Here is an 18,252-nt window from a genome sequence, read left to right as displayed (position 1 = left end):
GACATTGGTCTCAGAAGAGCACGTGGCCTATTTAAGCTGACAGTCATCAGTCATGATGAAGTAGTCAAATAACCCATTTATTAGAAGCAATGCGTGGCAGTGTTCATATGCCTCTTTATCTACATACACATCTGTGGGCTCTCTCATGTTGGAGACTCAGCCCTCTCCCCATCCCTCTCTCCATGAGACACGCTCATCCAATACCTACCCTACTTTCTCCCCCCATGACAACATGACCCAGCCATACCTCCTTCCTCTATCAGACATCTACCCTCTAGGTCAAAGAAATGGGAGGAGATGAAGAGAAAACCTTAAAGCCAATGAGGAAACCACGGGCCCGAGTCCTTCTCCACACTCACCCTGTTCGTTTCTATCCGTGATCTATATTAGTAGAAAAACAATGGCTCAAGAACAAAGATGGAAATCACTGGTAGGTTTATTACCCATAAAAGCTCAATGCATATGCAAATGTACCTTTGACAGGAAAACTATTTTTCAGCAAATTTTTTTTCTGAAAAGTTATATCCCATGCTATTTAAATCTATCTTAAAAGTTATTCATATTATTCAACAAAATTTTTCTCTTAAGAGTCTTATGAAAGAGTCAATGGCTGAGGGATATATAGTCTTGATTCTTACATTCACTTCTCAGTATAACTATAAAAGAGCTCTTTGAAGGAAATTCTATTTAGATTATATTCAATTCTAGGGGCTCTCAGCATTTCTAAGGCTAAAAATCAAAGGCCGACAGCAAGACTGTAATTGCTTTTTAATAGTTCTCCCTTCTCACAGAAGTGACCTTTCTTATCAGCTCAAAATTCTAGACCTGAGAGAAAGATCAAAGTGACGTATTTCCTATTTTAAATGTCACCTTTGGAATATCTCCTACAGATTTGGCTACCCGGGAGAGAGAGAGAATTTAAAATACCTGAAATTCTTTCAATTGACTCTTGGACTGGATCACCTGTAAAGATTATTTAACCCCAACTACTTCAACGGCTTAAAGTAGATTATGTCATACCCAACTCGGCAAGGCAATGTAATGAGAACCTTTTTCAAAGGCAAAGTCCTATTTCCATAGTCGTGTGGGAGGGACGTGCCACGCATTCTATTCAGCCGTATCGGCTAAGGTGCAAAGAGGGAATAAAGGACTTCTCTGTGTGAAAGGATTAAACAAATCACATGAGTTAATGAAAGCTAAAACATCCAGCAAAAGTTTAAATGCCATTTGTTCAAGAACAGATTATTCAAAGGCAGCTAACGGACATCATGAGGAGGTAGGCAGTCGTCAAAATGAGTAGCCTGACTTCTCTAATTCTGGATGGTGGCACATAGACTCACAAAGAAAGGCGAAATCTCTCTAGAATGTACGTCAGAGAGAGGCAATGATGGCAAGCTATTCCTTCCCCAAGGATCTTAGAACAGTAATTTCGTTTTTATCACGCAAAGTTCTACTCTCAGAATTATCAAAGGCTTATCTAACTGGACAAATTAGTTGGGGGCAAAAAGATATTTAGTACCTTTAGACTGATTACTAGTTTATAGCAATTAGTAGGTTAAGTTTTAATTTAAGACTTTTATTTTAAAAATGAATAAGCTAGAACCTCCTCCTTATTCAAATCAGTGAAGGGACTTTGGAGATCCTCAAAATTCCTTGGCCTCATGGGTGAAGGAAATCCTAGTGCTAGGGGTGGAATTCTGAAATGAGAAGCATCTGAGAGTTTGAAACACTGAATCCAAGTTCTACAAGGGGACACGTGGTCTGTGAGGATTTCCTTGAAAGACGACTTAACACCAAGGATATACAAGAAGTGGTGGGAAAACGCTGGTCTTTAGGAAATGTTCTTTTCTGCTTTTCACTGTCCCTTTGAGGACAGGAGTCAGTTGGTGGAAGCCGCTCGGCTTTAATCCCAGCACTGGGGAGGCAGAGGCAGGTGGATCTCTCTGAGTTTGAGGCCAGTCTGCTCTACAGAGTGAGTTCCAAGACTGCATAGAGAAACCTGTCTTGAGCCCCCCTCTCCCAAACAACAACAACAACCCCCCCAACAAAGACGTGGGTTCGATTCCCTGCAGTGCAGTGCAGAAACTGAGCTTGGTGGCATGTTTACAACCCCAGCACTAGGGAGGCAAATGTCAGAGGATCATCCTCAGCTATAGAGTGAGTTCAAGGCTAGTATGAGATACATGAGACTGTCTCAGGAAAGAAAAAAATAATAAAGACTAGCGTGACTATCGGATCAAGGACAAGGGATGCTACAGGTAGCAGGAAGCTCCTCCACGGTACTTACCGGATCGGATTGGGCGGTGGAGGGGGGAAGAGGCGGAGGCGGCGGAGGTGGAGGAGGCCCCGAATTCTCCGACTGGTTCACTCGCTTCTGGAGTTCATCCACTGCACAGGGAGCAAGGGTTCAGAGAGACCTGAGGTAAACCACTACACTCTGTTCACACATAACAGAAAAACAGCCTCTCTCAGAGGACGACTGGGGCATGCTTAGACATTCCCCGGGGAGACTGCAGATATTTTTCATCCAGTCAGTCATTGCTAGCGCCATAGCTGGGGCTTCTCCATCTGCTTAGGTCCACTGCCATTATTTTCCCACGTAGACAAAAGAATGTGGCTAATGCGTGGGGAGGAAGAACAGAGCAGGCTGAAAGAGTATTTGCAGCAGCAACGGAACTCACCCCTCAAACACCAAGAAATTCTTCATGCTAGACTTTGAAAGCCTGTGGACCGAGGGCCGCTTTTAGAGACGGCATTTGCAACGCATTTTAATAAACTGCATTCTTCTCTCCCACGCTTAATTTCCTTCAGAACACTATAGAGTTCTCAACTAGATCCACATTCCTAAATGCCTGTGACTTAACAAACCTTTTGCTCATCTGAAGAAATGCCATTTATTCACTCAAGTCACAATAAGACAGGCGTTTGTCAGACGCCAACAATGCAAACGGACCTATGCACGGAGTGAGGGCGCGGCAATTCTTGACTCCAAGGGGCTCTCAAACTTGTATTAGAGTGCTAGAGGTACAGCTCTATCCTAGAGCTCTTGCCTAGCAAGCACAAAGCCCCTGGGTTCAATCCCCGGCACCATAAAAGGAAAGAAATATGTATCATGTCCTAACAGGTGATGGGTACAAATACTGTATGCACTCAGGTCACTTCACGGCTCATCACCAGCCAGGCTTTCCCCACAGTCCTTAAACAGGCAGTGTGTGTGTGTGTGTGTGTGTGTGTGTGTGTGTGTGCATCTGTGTGTGTGTGTGCATGCACGTGTGTGTGTGTGTGTGTGCGTGCCTGTGTGTGTCTGTGTGTGAGTGTGTATGTCTGTGTATCTCTCTCTCTCTGTGTGCATGTGTATGTCTGTGTTTCTCTCTGTGTGTGTGTGTGCATGTGTGTGTATGTGCCTGTGTGTGTCTGTGTGTGTGAGTGTGTATGTCTGTGTATCTCTCTCTCTCTCTCTCTGTGCCTGTGTGTGTGTGCCTGTGTGTGTGCAGGTCAAAAGTCAACATCAAGATTATTTGATTATTTCACAGGGGAAGATCCGCTCTAAACGGGCCCATACCTTCTGGTGGCAGGCCAAGAAAAAGGGCATGGAAGAAGGAAACTTGGCTTTTTGCTGTTCTCCCTGCTCGCGCACTGGCAAGTTCCCCTAGCCTGATGTCAAGGCGCTGCTCCACTGGAGTCAGAACCCATTTCTTCGGGTTTCTAACACAGCTTGGAGACCAGCGGCTCCTGGGCCCCAGCACCAGATTGGAACTACTGAACCCTCCAGGCTCCTGGACTAAAGAACTAAGACTCCTGACCTTTCTGTAGAGAAGTAGTCATTGTTAAATTATCTGAACCACAGCCTGCAATCCAGGTTAACAAATTTCATAATAAATCCCTTCTGTGAGTTCATTCTGTCAGCCTTGTTCCCTTAGAGAACCCTGACTCCAACCTGACCCTAACCTTCCTGAGAGTTGGGGTAGCGTTCGTGTGGCACCATACCCATTAAAAGCCGCACAGGTTCTTTTCTTCTGTGTTTCTGTAGATTTGTTTATTTGATTTGACTCTATGAGGGTTTTGCTTGCATGTATGTATGGTCACCACGTGTAAACAGTGCCTGCAGAGGACAAAAGAGGGCGTAGGATCCCCTGGATGGCTGTGAGGCACCATGTGGGTGCTGGGAATCAAGCCCCCAGCCTCTGCAGAGACAGCCAGTGCCCTTAAGCCCTGAACCATCACTCCAGCCCTTCCTCTGAGTTTCTTATCGGTCCCCATGATAGAACTGGCTGCCAGAGTCTCAGATTCCACAGAAATCAGCTCAAAGTAGAATTTCAGATATCTACAACATCTGCCCCTTCCACTTACTATAAATATGACTTTGCCTACAGGCGACCCTGGCAGTTACAAAAAAGAGTCGAAGTTTTCTTAACTTTGGATTGACTTTTTTTGAAGCAAATCGTGATCACTTTTCATTGCGAGTATTTAAAGAACATTGAATGTTTCAGGAAGGAGGGAAAAAAGGCGACATGGTTCTTCTGCACGGATTTCAAAATTCTATTATAAAATTAATGGGAAATATCTGGAGTGAACATTGAGGCTGTTATAAAGGGAAATGTACCCGCGGTAAATTGCCCACCTTCTCGGGGTGTATAGCTGTGTAGTAATCTAGCTCCTACATTTTCATGAGCCTTCCAGCACCGAATGAACAAAATCCCTTGATAGAGAACCCCTGGTGTTTTAAAAGTTTTCCCATTTAATATACATATTGCTGCCCACTTCATTGTTAGGTGTGGCATAGAAAGTAACATTCCATATGTATAATTAAACCCCAAAGATGAAGGGGACACAAATACCAAAGATGAGGGTATTATTTAAAGAAAGGAAAAGAGGAAAGAAAGGAGAGTTCAGTTCTTTTTGAAACAGCACTCCAAAATGAACAGAGTAGAATAAGTAAGTGCTTGGTGAGCAATCCTTTCCAAAGGCCCAAGATGTTGACAGTTGGGGTCTTCCATGCTAATGGCACCACTGGGCTTTGGTTCGATGAAAGAAGCTTACAGAGGCTCTATGTTAAAAAAAAAAAGTAAGTTGCAATATTTGTGACTTTATGACACTGCTCTGCTGGACTGTGACAGCTACATATGAAGAAATAAAAAAAAACACAAGTCTGTGGGTTGGGGAGATCTCTCAGTCAGTATGACACTCAGTGTGTAAGCAAGCATGAGGATTTGCACTCAACCCCCCAGAGCCCATGAACAGAGCCGGGTGTGGTGGTATATAAGCTTGGAATCCCGGTGCTGCCAAAGTGTAGTCAGATGTGTCTGTGGAACTCCCTCGTCAGCAAGCCAGGTTTACCGGTGAGCCACGGACACCAGTGAGAGATACCCTATCTTAAAAAAAAAAACAACCAACAAAAACAACCAAACAAGACTGGGGGCTGGGGAGATGGTTCAGCAACCAAAGCACTTGCTGCTCTTATTTATAAGGACCCGGGTTCAGTTCCCAGCACCTACATGATGATACAGAACTGTGCATCACTCCAATTCACTCCAACACATCTCTTCTGGCTTCCACAGGTACCAGGAACACGTGTGCATGCAGGTAAACACTCATATACACAAAACACTCATATACAAACATGCATGCAGGTAAACACTCATATACACAAAATAAAGATAAATAGTTTTTTAAAAAAGAAAATACAGGGTGGGCAGCTCCTGAAGTTGATCCCTAGCTTCCACATACAGGAATGTGCACGCACACACAAACACATACACATGCGTAATAACACAGTGGGCGTGCACGTGTGTATGCACACACACACACTCTCACACACCTGCACACATCCACACACACTCACACACACATACTCAGCCCCCACACTCACACACACACAATCTCTCTCTCTCTCTCTCTCTCACACACACACACACACACACACACACACACACAAATCAGAACTAGCTTCACGACAGGCTTTGTCGTGGAATGAGAAGGGGGCACAGCTGCCAACTCAGCTCTCACCTGAATGCTTCAGGTTTCTGGTCTTCTCCTCCGAGCTCTGGTATTTCTGTTCCAGCTCTCTCTTGTCTTCTTCCAGAAGCTCCAGCTGCTGCCTGAGGTTATGGATCTCTTTGTGCAGGGCTTCATTCTCCAGCTGCTCCTCTAACTCTTTGACCTGTAAGTTTGACACAGCTTGAATGGGGCTGGTACTCCCCCTTGTCGAAGAAAACAGGGAGGGAGATGAAAATTTTCACTTGACTTTTTTTTTTATTCATAGCAAAAAGATTCAAATCCACCTTTAAAATCACACAGATTAGCTGGGTGGTGGTGGCGCATGCCTTTAATCCCAGCACTCGGGAGGCACAGGCAGGCGGGTCTCTGTGAGTTCGAGACCAGACTGGTCTACAAGAACTAGTTCCAGGAAAGCCACAGAGAAACCCTGTCTCAAAAAGCTTTTTATAAACAAAAAAAATCACACAAATTTTGGGTCCAGGTAACACTAGCACTTGTTAATCAGCTATCTCATTTTCTATGAGTTTTACTGAGAAGTTATAGACATCACAAAAGTAAAATAACATCCAAAACTTATTTTAAAACAGACACATTATTTCTAGCTAACCAACAGTGGTGAGCCTCAGGCAAATGTGAAAACACACCCCTAAAACATTTTTGAAAACCTAAGAATAACCTAAACATTCATCAGCGTTATTATTTCACAAACTATATAAAGGAAACACTGTACAGTCATACAGAACTATATAGTTCAGCTGGTGTTGGTGGCGCATGTCTTTTTATCCCAGCACTCATGAGGCAGAGGCAGGTGGATCTCTGTGAGTTTGAGGTCAGACTGGTCTACAGAGCTAGTTCCAGGACAACCAGGGCTACCCAGAGAAAACCTGTCTCGGGAAAAAAACAAACTAAAAACAACGACATAAACAACCCATATAGTTCAATATACACTTAGATGGGAAGATATAATACCAACTGAAAAATGTTAAAGGAGGCCATGCATCACATAACTCCATTTAAACAAACCATATATACATCATAAAAATCATGCATTTATATACAGTTTCAAGCCGCCCAAAAGTATACATCTTGGATTCTCAGGTAATCTTAATTTTCCTTTACTGTTTTTACATTTTAAAAATTGTGTGTTTATTATAAGGAACATACATTATTTTATATATGCAAAAGCAAAATATCTGTGTTTTAAAGAGTAATGAGTCTACGAGGGAATTTGTGTTCAAGCAGGAGATATTTTATACCACACAGCAGAGAGTGATGGGGAACGTCCTTCTGCATGCTGTGAATATGTGTTTCTCTTATTGGCTGATGAATAAAGCTGTTTTAGCCAATGGACAGGCAGGATCTACTCAGGAGGGGAAATCCAAACAAGGATAGAGAAAGGGAGTAGGTGAAGCTGAAGAGATACTATGTAGCTGCCGAGGAAGTAAGAGACCCTGGCGTCACTGGTAAGCTAAGACCATGTGGTGATACACAGATCAATAGAAATGGGTTTACAATTAAGAGAGAGCTAGCCAAAACAAACCTGAGCTATCAGCCAAACAGTTTATGAGAACAGGTGGGACAGAAACTTCCATCTACAAGAGAGTACCCAGAATAAATGACTAGGGCAGGATAAAGCCTGTAGAACTAGTAACTGCTATAGTTTCACCCACAATGACCTCTGCTCCTTTGTCAAACAGGACACAGAAAACAACTCAGTCCTAAAGTCCAGTTCAATTCTGTGGATTATCTACCAATGAAGTTAACAATTATAGTTTGTCTTCTCAGGACCAAAAGTCAAAATTTAACACAAGCTAAACACACACACCATACATACTTACACACACAGACACCACATACATACTTACACATACATACATACCATACATACACAGAGACACCACACACACACATACTTACATACACACATAGACACCACACACATACACACACATACCACATACATACTTACACATATACACACCACATACAAAGACACCACACACATACTCACACACACACAGATACCACACACATACTTACACAGACACCACACACATACTTACATACATACATAGACACCGCACACATACACACACCACATACATACTTACACATACACGCACCACATACAGAGACACCACACACATGCTTACACACATACACAGACACCACACACATACTTACATACATACATAGACACCGCACACATACACACACCACATACATACTTACACATACACGCACCACATACAGAGACACCACACACATGCTTACACACATACACAGTTACCACACACATACTTACATACACACACAGACACCACATACATTACATACTTACACACACATACACGTCACACATACTTACATTTACACAGAGACATCACACACAGACACCGCACACATGCTTATACACATCTCTCTCTCTCTCTCTCACACACACACACACTTTCTTTCTGAAAATGCAATTCCTGCATGTGGGAGTAGAAAAAGGAATTCTTCACCTTTAGCCTTGGGGAGCAGAGGCTTTGTGGACATCTGCCAACACTTCCCACTGAGGAAACGGAACCCCAGCTTGACGTCACTGCTAGGTGTGAAACAGTGTCAGAAGTGGAGGCGATCATGCGTGGGGGGGCGCTGACAGGGAAAAGTGAGCTGCAGGTAACAGCCTTTCCCCACGAACGGGGTCTGCTACGAGGCCCCACAAAAGTTGGCATCACTGTTCTAAAGTGGCTCCTGCAAGTCTTTCTCCCATGTCTTCCCTCTGCTCTCCCCTAGCACAGTGACAGGCCTCTCTGCCTGACACAGAGGGACCTGGGCTGTGTTGACCTGAAGAGTTCTACTCCTGAACAAAAACACTGAAGAAAGCACTATGGACATCTACACAAGCCTGCGTGATCATAAACTGTACCTAACAAAGCAATTAGTCATGACGGCTTTTTCTTCCCATCCCTCTTAGAATAAGGTCCTATGGCCCTCAAGAAGCTCTGGAAAACCAATACACTCTCCTGAGTGTATCCAGTCTCTGAAAATCACATTTTCCCCAAGATTACCAACTGCCCAATACACTCTCCTGAGTGTATCCCGTCTCTGAAAACCATACCTTCCCTAACAGACTTCAAGACTACCAACTGCCCAAAACACTCTTGAGTCCTATCTTTTCCCCTGCTTCTCCAAACTCATTATTAATGATGACTTCCTGATCACTTCAAAGACTCCATGACAGTATGCCATAAACTGTAGCTGAACAGTACATTAAATTCACTTGGTAGCTGTTGTTTTTCTCAAAGGTATTTAGGACTTAGTAGACAAGGCAAACTATGTAACTTTAGAAAACCCTACTAGTACCGCCTGTTTTAATGTATGATGGTAAACTATTTGTCCATGTGCATGAGTTTGTGGTGTGTATGTACGTGTGATGTTTCTGTGTGTGTGTGTGTGCATGTGTATGCATGTGTGATGTGTCTGCAGGTATGTGTGTACATGTGTATGCATGTATATGCATGTAAGTGATGTGTGTACATGTGTATGTGTGTATGTGATATGTCTGTGTGTGCATGCATGTGTGTACGTGTGTGCATGTATGTGATATGTGTACATGTATGTTTGTGATGTTTATATATGTACACACATGCGTGTACATGTATGCATATGTGTGTATACATGCATGTGTGCACATGTATGCATGTGTGATGTGTTTGTGTGTGTACATGCATGTGTGTACATGTATGCATGTGTGCATATGTGTGCGCCCACAGCTCCAGAATAAAATCAGTTACCTTTTGCTGATGCTGGATCCTCTCTTCTTCGAGCTGCTGGATGAGTTTTGAGTTCTCGTCTAACGCTTTCAGAAGCTGCTGGTCAGGAAGGGCACTCTGCAGCAGAAGGTGGCTTTGTCTCTTCAGCTTGTTTTGTTCAATGAACATCTGCAAAAGTTAATTACAAACATGTATGCACTAAGCCAGCCCATGCAGATCCCCGGTGCAGCTCAAATGGAGTTTTTGAAGACCCCAATGGAAATGCCTGAAGTAGGATATTGCCATGGTGCAATTCCCAACATCACACCAATTTCAATGCCTAAATCCCTACTCTAAGCACGGAGGGGAATACACTAACTGAATTCTACACCCCAATTTTAAACATTCCCTTACTGCTTTAAAATGCACTGGCAAGAATGTGTCAACAATATACCGTTTGCCAGGCACGCTCTATGCTGTCTCAGCCTTGTGCACGTCCTGTGAACTAACTTCCTGATGTGACTGGTAACCTTCCCTGAGGACCATACAATACAGTGGGTGTCACTCTATGTGCAGATATCTTTCACGATTGAGAACAACACCGTCAAATAGGTAACTGTGGCCATTGCATTTTCCTGGCAAAGAAGCGGAGGCTCAGAGAGACCAAGTGATTTCCCCAAGGGTACATAGGTATCAAGACCAGAATTAAACCCATTGATTCACCTCCTCTGCTCTTTATTAGACTTATGTTAGTTTCCCCCCAGTGAGAAACAGTTCGGGAGGGAGACCACACTAGCATGTATTGAACGCTTCATCGAGTTGCTTATGAATGCGACTCGGCTAATTCTCCCATGTTGGCACAATTGACAGCAGAATTATTTTCTGTTTGTCTGTTATTTATTTTCTCTTCACTGTACCAAGACGACTGGTGGGCAATCCCAAGCATGAGCTATTTCACGAACTCCGAAGCCTCTGAGCAACAACACTTTACACTGTCAGAATCTTAACGGCGTCTTGCATTGACACTGTAGCTTAACTCTAAGCTGTGCACCATGGGGTGATTTACTGCAGAGCATACATACAACTTCATCTGCCATGTAACACAAAATGTCAGGAAATTGTAACTCAGGACAAAGATAAATGTAGCGTGATAAATAAAAGACCCAGGGTCAGATACTGGGGTCCAAGCTTCAAGCTGAAGATCAGAAAAGCAAAGCAGTCGGCTGCTAGCTTTTACCTCTACCTCAGCTCTGACCAAAGGAGTGATCCTCAAACTGCTCCTGACTTTAGTGCACCTCAGATTCGCTCAGACAGCTATGCTCTCCGCAACGTGGCTAGAGACTTAACTCTAAGACTGAATGCCAGCTCTGAGACCCTGCTCCTGTCTAACTCACCTCCCTAGTGCTGGGATTAAAGGCGTGTGACACCAGGTACTGAGATCACCATTGTGTGAGCTGTCTCTTTTAGCACTGTATCAATTTCATGTAGTCAGTGTGGCCTTGAACTAGCAGAGATCCATCTACCACCTCTTAATCCTGAGTCTTGGGATTAAAGGTGTGTGCCACCACTGCCTGATCTCTACAGGTTGAGGCTGGCTTTGCTTTCTGAATCCTCAGGCAAGCTTTAACAAATCATAAATAATATATATCGCCACAGGTAAAATTCCTGCAAACTTCCACGTGCAAAGGCTGGAACTTCAGCGATCTATCTACATACACAGTCTGTAACTCAGCCCCAACCAGGCAAACTCGCTGTGCATACGAAACACAAATAAACCCATGCTTTCTTCCCAGTGTATCTTCCTAGAAGGACGAAGGAGTGGCTAGAAGGGAGCTAGGGGATGACTCTGTCTGGAAGCGGCAGCTGCACAAGCCATGTTCGGGTCCATGGCCTCACCGCCTCATACACCTGTAACCGTGGCTCTGGAGGGAGAGACGGGAGATGGGGAACTCCTAGAGCTTGGTGGCTTAGTCGGTCTAGCCGATCAATGAGTTTCAGGTTCAGCTGAGAGGCCCTGTCTCAAAAAGTAAGGTGGAGAGAGAGAGAGAAAGATACTCAGTGCTGCTCCCACCGCTGTCGATTTACCTGCCTCATTTACAGCCGCACGGCTTTTGTTATTTATTTATTTTTCCTCACAGGCCAACAGAGAACAGTATGCATCTAGCATTCCTCAAACTCTCTGAACAAAACAAATCACAATATTTCAAATCACAGACACCTGGATTAAACCTTCTGTGGAGGTCCAATGTTAGCCAGGCTGTGCTTAAGCACAAAAACACAAAACTAAACTAAACTAAACTAAACAAGAGAAGAAGAAGGAGGAGGAGGAGGAGGAGGAGGAGGAGGAGAAGAAGAAGAAGAAGAAGAAGAAGAAGAAGAAGAAGAAGAAGAAGAAGAAGAAGAAGAAATCCTACACAGAAGCATAATCTGAATTTCAAATATCTTTCTTGCAACATCCTGTCTTCTTCACACTGAGGCTGGAAATTCCAGCAGAGACAGAGACCTTGCTGAATGGAGCTCGGTGTTTGAGTTCAGCTACCTGGTCGTAGATCATTCCCCTGGAAACCAGCTCCAGAGCCATGGAATACCCAATGCTCGGATGTCAACCAGGTCAGGTGGAACCAAGAGAAGCTCCAAGCTTATCTCTAACCCGAGATGGAAATCATTACGCCGGCGAGTGGCTGAGATAATGGGTGTTCAACATGGCAACGTTCCATTAGCGATGAAAGAATCAACTCACATAATGAGAGCACCAGACGATGGCCAGGAGAGAAAGGCAGATACTGTGACACTGTCATCTGAGATGGCATTGAGACACAGGCCAGATTCTCAAGGCTATCTGAAATGTATAGACACTCTGCACAAGCTGGCCAGTCATCCCGTTATAGGTCTCTCCGGGGAAATTCATTTTCCTGCACAGCACTCTCTTGCCTGTGCAATGCTTTTTAAAAAAAATTATTCTGCTTTGGCTGGGGGCGGGGAGGATAGCTCAGTTTGTAAAGTGTGTTTACCGTGCAAATATGAAGAACTAAGCTCAATTCCCCAGAACCCATGGGGAAAAAAAAATCGGGCACAATGGCACATGCTCACAATCCAAGTGCTGGAAAAGCAGAGACAAGTGGGTTCCTGGGACTCGCTGGTCAGCTGGCCTACCATGTGAGCAATCCCCAGGCCAGTCAGAGATCCTGCCTCAGAAACGAACGTGGGTAGTGACGTTGATGTTTATCCTCTACACTGCGCTAGCACACACACTCAGACACATCCCACTACATTCCAAAATCCCCGATGCCACTCACATGGACGTCTGTCTGTCTGTCTTACAGGTGTAGTGCCGCCTTAAGAGGGTGAGGAACCGCTCCGAGGCTGTGCAGTGGTAGGCACGGCAGACTCTCCACCCATGTCTTGTCCTCTCGCTTCAGAAAACCTAACGCTACGACGCATCTCGGGGTTGCTCCACTTAAAATCGCTAGCTTCTACTCAAAACATTTTCTAAAACCTTCAGTTGATGCACGGTGACTGTAAACACTTACATTAATGCACCAGGGAAATCCGGTGCGTGCATATAAACTGTAATACTTAGATCTAGCCGGGCGGTGGTGGCGCACGCCTTTAATCCCAGCACTTCGGGAGGCAGAGGCAGCGGATCTCTGTGAGTTCGAAGCCGGGCTGGACCGACAGCCTCCAAAACAATACAGAGAAACCCTGTCTTGTAAAAACAAAACAAAACAAAAAAACCAAAAAAAAAAAAAAACCCTTAGATCTAAGTCACCACATCCCCATTTCCTTAAGCATTCCTTGTCTGTGGTGGGACGTGTCAAAAGGCTCTGTTCTAGGTCCTAGCAAACTACACAGTAACCACTGCAACCCAAGCCAAGCTGGGACTTACTACCCTTCTCATCTGGCTGACTCTGCTTGTTTCACCCACGGGCGTTCTGCGAAGTCACCCGGTTTCTGCAGCGTACCCACCTCTTGTGCAAATGACTCCGCTTTCTTGCGAAGGTCTTTCTCCAGTTCCAGGTTTACCTGCAGCTCCTCATACTCTTCGACTGCCAACATGGACACTGAAGCAGATAAAGAAAAGAACAGAGGCCACGGGCCGTGCGAGTTACCAGCAATGCGTGTGCAAAAGGGACTTCACAGACCTCACATCTGTTCCTGGCCGGTGTGGAGTGATGAGCTTCACGCAGGGCACGTCAGCAGCATGAATGGAGGAAAAAAAAATCTAAAACCATTCACGCCCCTCGACCCAACGGCTAGCCCACATCCTAAAAGAGCAAGTCGGGAGGACAGAGACGTGGTTGCACGCGTGCTCTTGGGGAACACGCCAAAGGGCCAGTGGAATACAACACAAGCAAAGCCACTCCTCGGCCAAAATCACATTACGAAACCAAATATAAGGAAAGATGTGTGTTTTCAAATAAGCAAAATGAATACATTTCTGTTTTTTAATGTTACTTTATGTGTATAAGTGTGCCATCTACATGTTAAGTCTGTGTGGCACACGTGTGAAATCAGAAGGTGTCAGATCCCCTGGAACTGGAGTAAAACAGGTGAGTCACCATGTGGGCGCTGGGGACTGAACCCTGGGTTCTCTGCAAGAGAACAAGGGTGCTCTTGGCCACTGAGCCATCTTCTCCAGCCCCCCCTCCTTTCTGTCTTTTAAAGAAAACAAACAAACAAAAAACAACTCACAGGCATTTCGCAGGGCAGGGCACACATGACAGGTCAACAGATTTATGTGAAATGCAAGTCAGGGCTACATAGAGAGACCCTGCCCATCCCTCCCTGCCCCCCCCCCCAAAAAGAATTACTGTAGAAAAGGCCCTGTCAAATAAACACAGCATGCAGTCTTTGCTGCTTCCGACATTATGTGGCCTACTTTGTTAAATAATGGTATGGGCAGGGTGCTGGGAGCGGTGACGCCATTAGGAGCTGGGCACAATGCAGGGAGACGGCTGCTGAAGAGCCCCGCTCAGAGCTGAGTCATATCAATAAACTCCCGCCAAGACACTCTTAATGGCTGCTTTCACACTCTGTTCCACTGGGCACTTCAATCCTAACTGACTAAGGATGGGTTTGCTGTGTAATGACATAGAATTTCAAACTCTGCTCTCCCGTAAACTACTGCCTCCTCAGACAGAAGCAGAATAGTCTAACTCAAGTAAAGTAATGTAAGTGGCGGTTTGTGCTGGGAATTACAGGTCCCTGAGGGCTAAATGACTTTCAAACCTATTTTAAAAAAAAAAGAAGAAGAAGAAATTTCACAAAGAGAACAATGAAGACCATGAGTATCTGAAGCCCCCGGGCAGGGCGATCGGCTCTCCTCTTCTGTCCGGAACACTGTAATAAGAAGTTAATTTTCCTGTGTCTAGGTCCCTTTGACTCGGATTCTGAAAGGAACCTAGTCTGGCCCTGTGGCATGTTCACCTATACCCATTTCTTTCTAGACAGGGGGCTTCCCGGAGGCAAGAGTCGTGGGGTGAGCTCCCGTTTCTACACAGTACGCAGAGAGGAGTGCTCCTTGCACACGCTGAGGGAGGACCACCGTCTCATCCGCCTCCTCCCGTGCTTAGTAGCCCAGGCCTTTTCCTCAAAAACTCCAGTCAATAAGCAACACCAAGGATGAATGCCGGCATCAAGGGCAGGGTACAGAGTCCATGTCCTGTCATCTGAGCGAGGAAGCTGAGTGCTTTGGGGACAGGTCAAAGGGAGAACAAGAAACACATCAATCCTCTGTTGTCGCTGTTTGGACGTGGTACTGCCTCCAGTATGCACATGTGCAAATCTGGTCCCCAACATTAGCATTAAGAGGTACGGGGACCGCCGGGAGGTGGTGGCGCATGCCTTTAATCCCATAATCCCAGCACTCGGGAGGCAGAGGCAGGCGGATCTCTGTGAGTTCGAGGCCGGGCTGGACCGACAGCCTCCAAAACAATACAGAGAAACCCTGTATCGTAAAACCAAAAAAAAAAAAAGAGGTACGGGGACCTTAAGAGAGGGGCATACTGCCAGGTAGTAAGATATGGGAGGGAATTGTGCTGATCTCATGAAGGAAAAGTCAGTTCTCACTAGACTGGGTTAATGCTGGGCTTGGTAGCCTCTCGGCTTTCAGGAGGCTGAGACAGGAGGATCGCTTGAGTCCGGGAGTTCTGGGGCTGCAGTGTGCTATGCTAACCAGGTGTCCATGCTACGTTGGGCTTCAAAACAGTGTGACCTCTGGGAGTGGGGACCACCAGGTTGCCTAGGGAGGGGTGAGCCGACCCAGGTTGGAAACGGAGCAGATCAAAACTCCTGTGCCGATCAGCAGAGTGGGTTACAATGGGGGGGGGGGAAGGAAGACCACTCCCGCCGTGAGATCTCTCCCTGGCATCTCACACTCCCACCTGGATGGTGACGTCATCACTGCAGCGTGGCCTCCACCAAGGAGCCCTCCCCCCCAGAGTTAAGCAGACAATGCCGTCACACTCCTGGATAATATCGGAAGGCATATTCATTTTAAAGTTTCCAGACTGACTTGTGTAGTTCATGATAGCAACAACAACAAAAATAGACTGGTAGAGCCCTCGCGGTCCTCTCCATCAGACTGACCTTTGTAGAGCTACACTTCAGTATCACTCCCTGCACTAAACTGTAACATAGTGAGCAGTGCCCATGAGACTCCTGCCGTGTTTCAACAGTGAGAATGAGATGCTGACCCAAAAAAACGTGGCATTTGCTTTAGAAGTAGCCATTAGAAACATCTCTCTGAATAGGCTGGGTCCCCTTCTCCTCATCACTAGATTTGTTTTTATGTAACTCATCTCATATGGTTATGAATCTCTTGCTGTGTTGGCCACTGGAGACGCGGAGTCCTATTTCATAATTCAAAGAGGAATTATGCAAGACCCCAAAGCAAGGAGACACTTGGCAGGACAATCTCTCTTTAAAAAAAAAAAAAGTCTCAATATGTATTCCTGTCTGGCTCAGAACTCACTCTGTAGACCAGGCTGGTCTCGAGCTCACAGAGATCCACCTGCCTCTGCCTCCACAGTGCTGAGATTAAAGAGTGTGCCACCGCACCTTAGTGGTGTATTGATATCGATGCTCATTTTCCCACTGGCCAATGTTCCATATCCTCTAATTTAAAATGTTTTCATGCTTATGCAGCTCTCCGAGATTCAGATTTACTAACTAGCCCATCAATCCTATAAATGCTAAAGGGGTAAGAAAACATGGTTATGGTTCCACAATACACATAGGACAGAAGCATATAGGTTTTCAGTTTAAAAATGAGTTAGTTCCAAGTCCCTCAAGGGAAATCGAATTTTATTTAATTTTCTTAGTGCAATGTGTGTGGTATGTGTATTTGAAGTGTGTGTACTTGTGCATGCACTTTTGTGTTTGTATATAGGGAGGTCAATGTTGGGTATCTTTCTCGATTGCTCTATCCATCAATCTATCAATCTATCTATCTATCTATCTATCTATCTATCTATCTACCTACCTACCTGTCATTTTTGAGAAAGGGTCTCTCATTGAATCTGACGTACATTGACTCACCTAGGCTTATGCAGGGACCCTCCAGTTTCTTATTTCCCCAGTGCTAGGACTACAGGAAGATTCCAATACCCCAATTTTTTGTGGGGGAGGGGATAGGGTCTCACTGTATAGCCCTAGATGGCCTGAAACTCACTGTATACACCAGGATGGTCTCCAACTCACAAGAGATCCACCTGCTTCTACCTCCCAAGTGCTGGGATTAAAGTTTCATGCCCTCCTGTCTGGGTAGAAATCCCTTTTAAATGTCTTCAGTGATGAAACAATAGACACAAGAGAGAGTCATTGCTGAGCAAAACACAGCCTAGGAAAAAACATCAGCCCTGGGCACAGGCGTTAAGAAGCGCACCAAATATACATAAGCACAATATGTGGGAGAAAAATTAAGACTGAAAAGGACATACCTCTGTTGCACTTTTCTAAGACTTTCCTCTGCTCAAGAACTTCTGAATTTAAAACAGCCTTTTCTTGCTTGACTTTATTTACCTACAAATGTAAGATGTGGAGAAGAAGAAAAACACCCAAAACTGTAAATAAGACGTATGGCAACAAGGGACCCTCAAATAGCTGTTCAGCTTTCAATATAAAGTTCAGCTGCTAAGTGGCAACGCCCATCAGCTCCTCCACCAAGAGCACTAAAGAAAGTTCTGTGGAACTCCAAGGCGCCCCTGAGCACAGCTCATTTACATATTCAAATTGACATGGGGGCGGTCTTCTTACACAGGGTAGTATGGTAGTAGTCTAGCCATTCAGTGTCACCCACGGATATTTTCAATGCAAAAACCCAATCAGGGATCACCCACAAAACGCACCTATCACTTAACAGCAAGTACTCAACTTCAGGTTTTAGCTTGGACTTCAATTTTATGGTTAAAGGAAGCACATATTAAACATTTTAAAAAAGATAACTTTAGAAGGGTGTTGGTGGTGCATGCCTTTAATCTCAGCACTCAGGAGGAAGAGGCAGGCGGATCTCTGTGAG

The 18,252-nt window shown here is 45.0% G+C and overlaps 1 protein-coding gene across 1 annotated transcript in view; it reads right to left on the bottom strand.

The window, feature by feature from the left end:
- The window catches only part of Shtn1 (shootin 1), a 105,765-nt gene that overhangs the window by 41,490 nt on the left and 46,023 nt on the right, over nucleotides 1-18,252 (bottom strand). Inside the window, 6 exon segments of the mRNA XM_040742137.1 lie at nucleotides 2,288-2,313; nucleotides 2,315-2,388; nucleotides 6,007-6,160; nucleotides 9,777-9,923; nucleotides 13,701-13,795; nucleotides 17,675-17,756. Of these exon segments, the coding sequence (XP_040598071.1) occupies nucleotides 2,288-2,313; nucleotides 2,315-2,388; nucleotides 6,007-6,160; nucleotides 9,777-9,923; nucleotides 13,701-13,795; nucleotides 17,675-17,756 (578 nt within the window).

This window comes from Mesocricetus auratus, unplaced genomic scaffold (assembly GCF_017639785.1).
Source record: "Mesocricetus auratus isolate SY011 unplaced genomic scaffold, BCM_Maur_2.0 Super-Scaffold_4256, whole genome shotgun sequence".
Lineage (NCBI taxonomy): Eukaryota > Metazoa > Chordata > Mammalia > Rodentia > Cricetidae > Mesocricetus > Mesocricetus auratus.
Note: the sequence above shows the minus strand (reverse complement) of the source record. Positions and strands in the feature narration are given on the sequence as shown.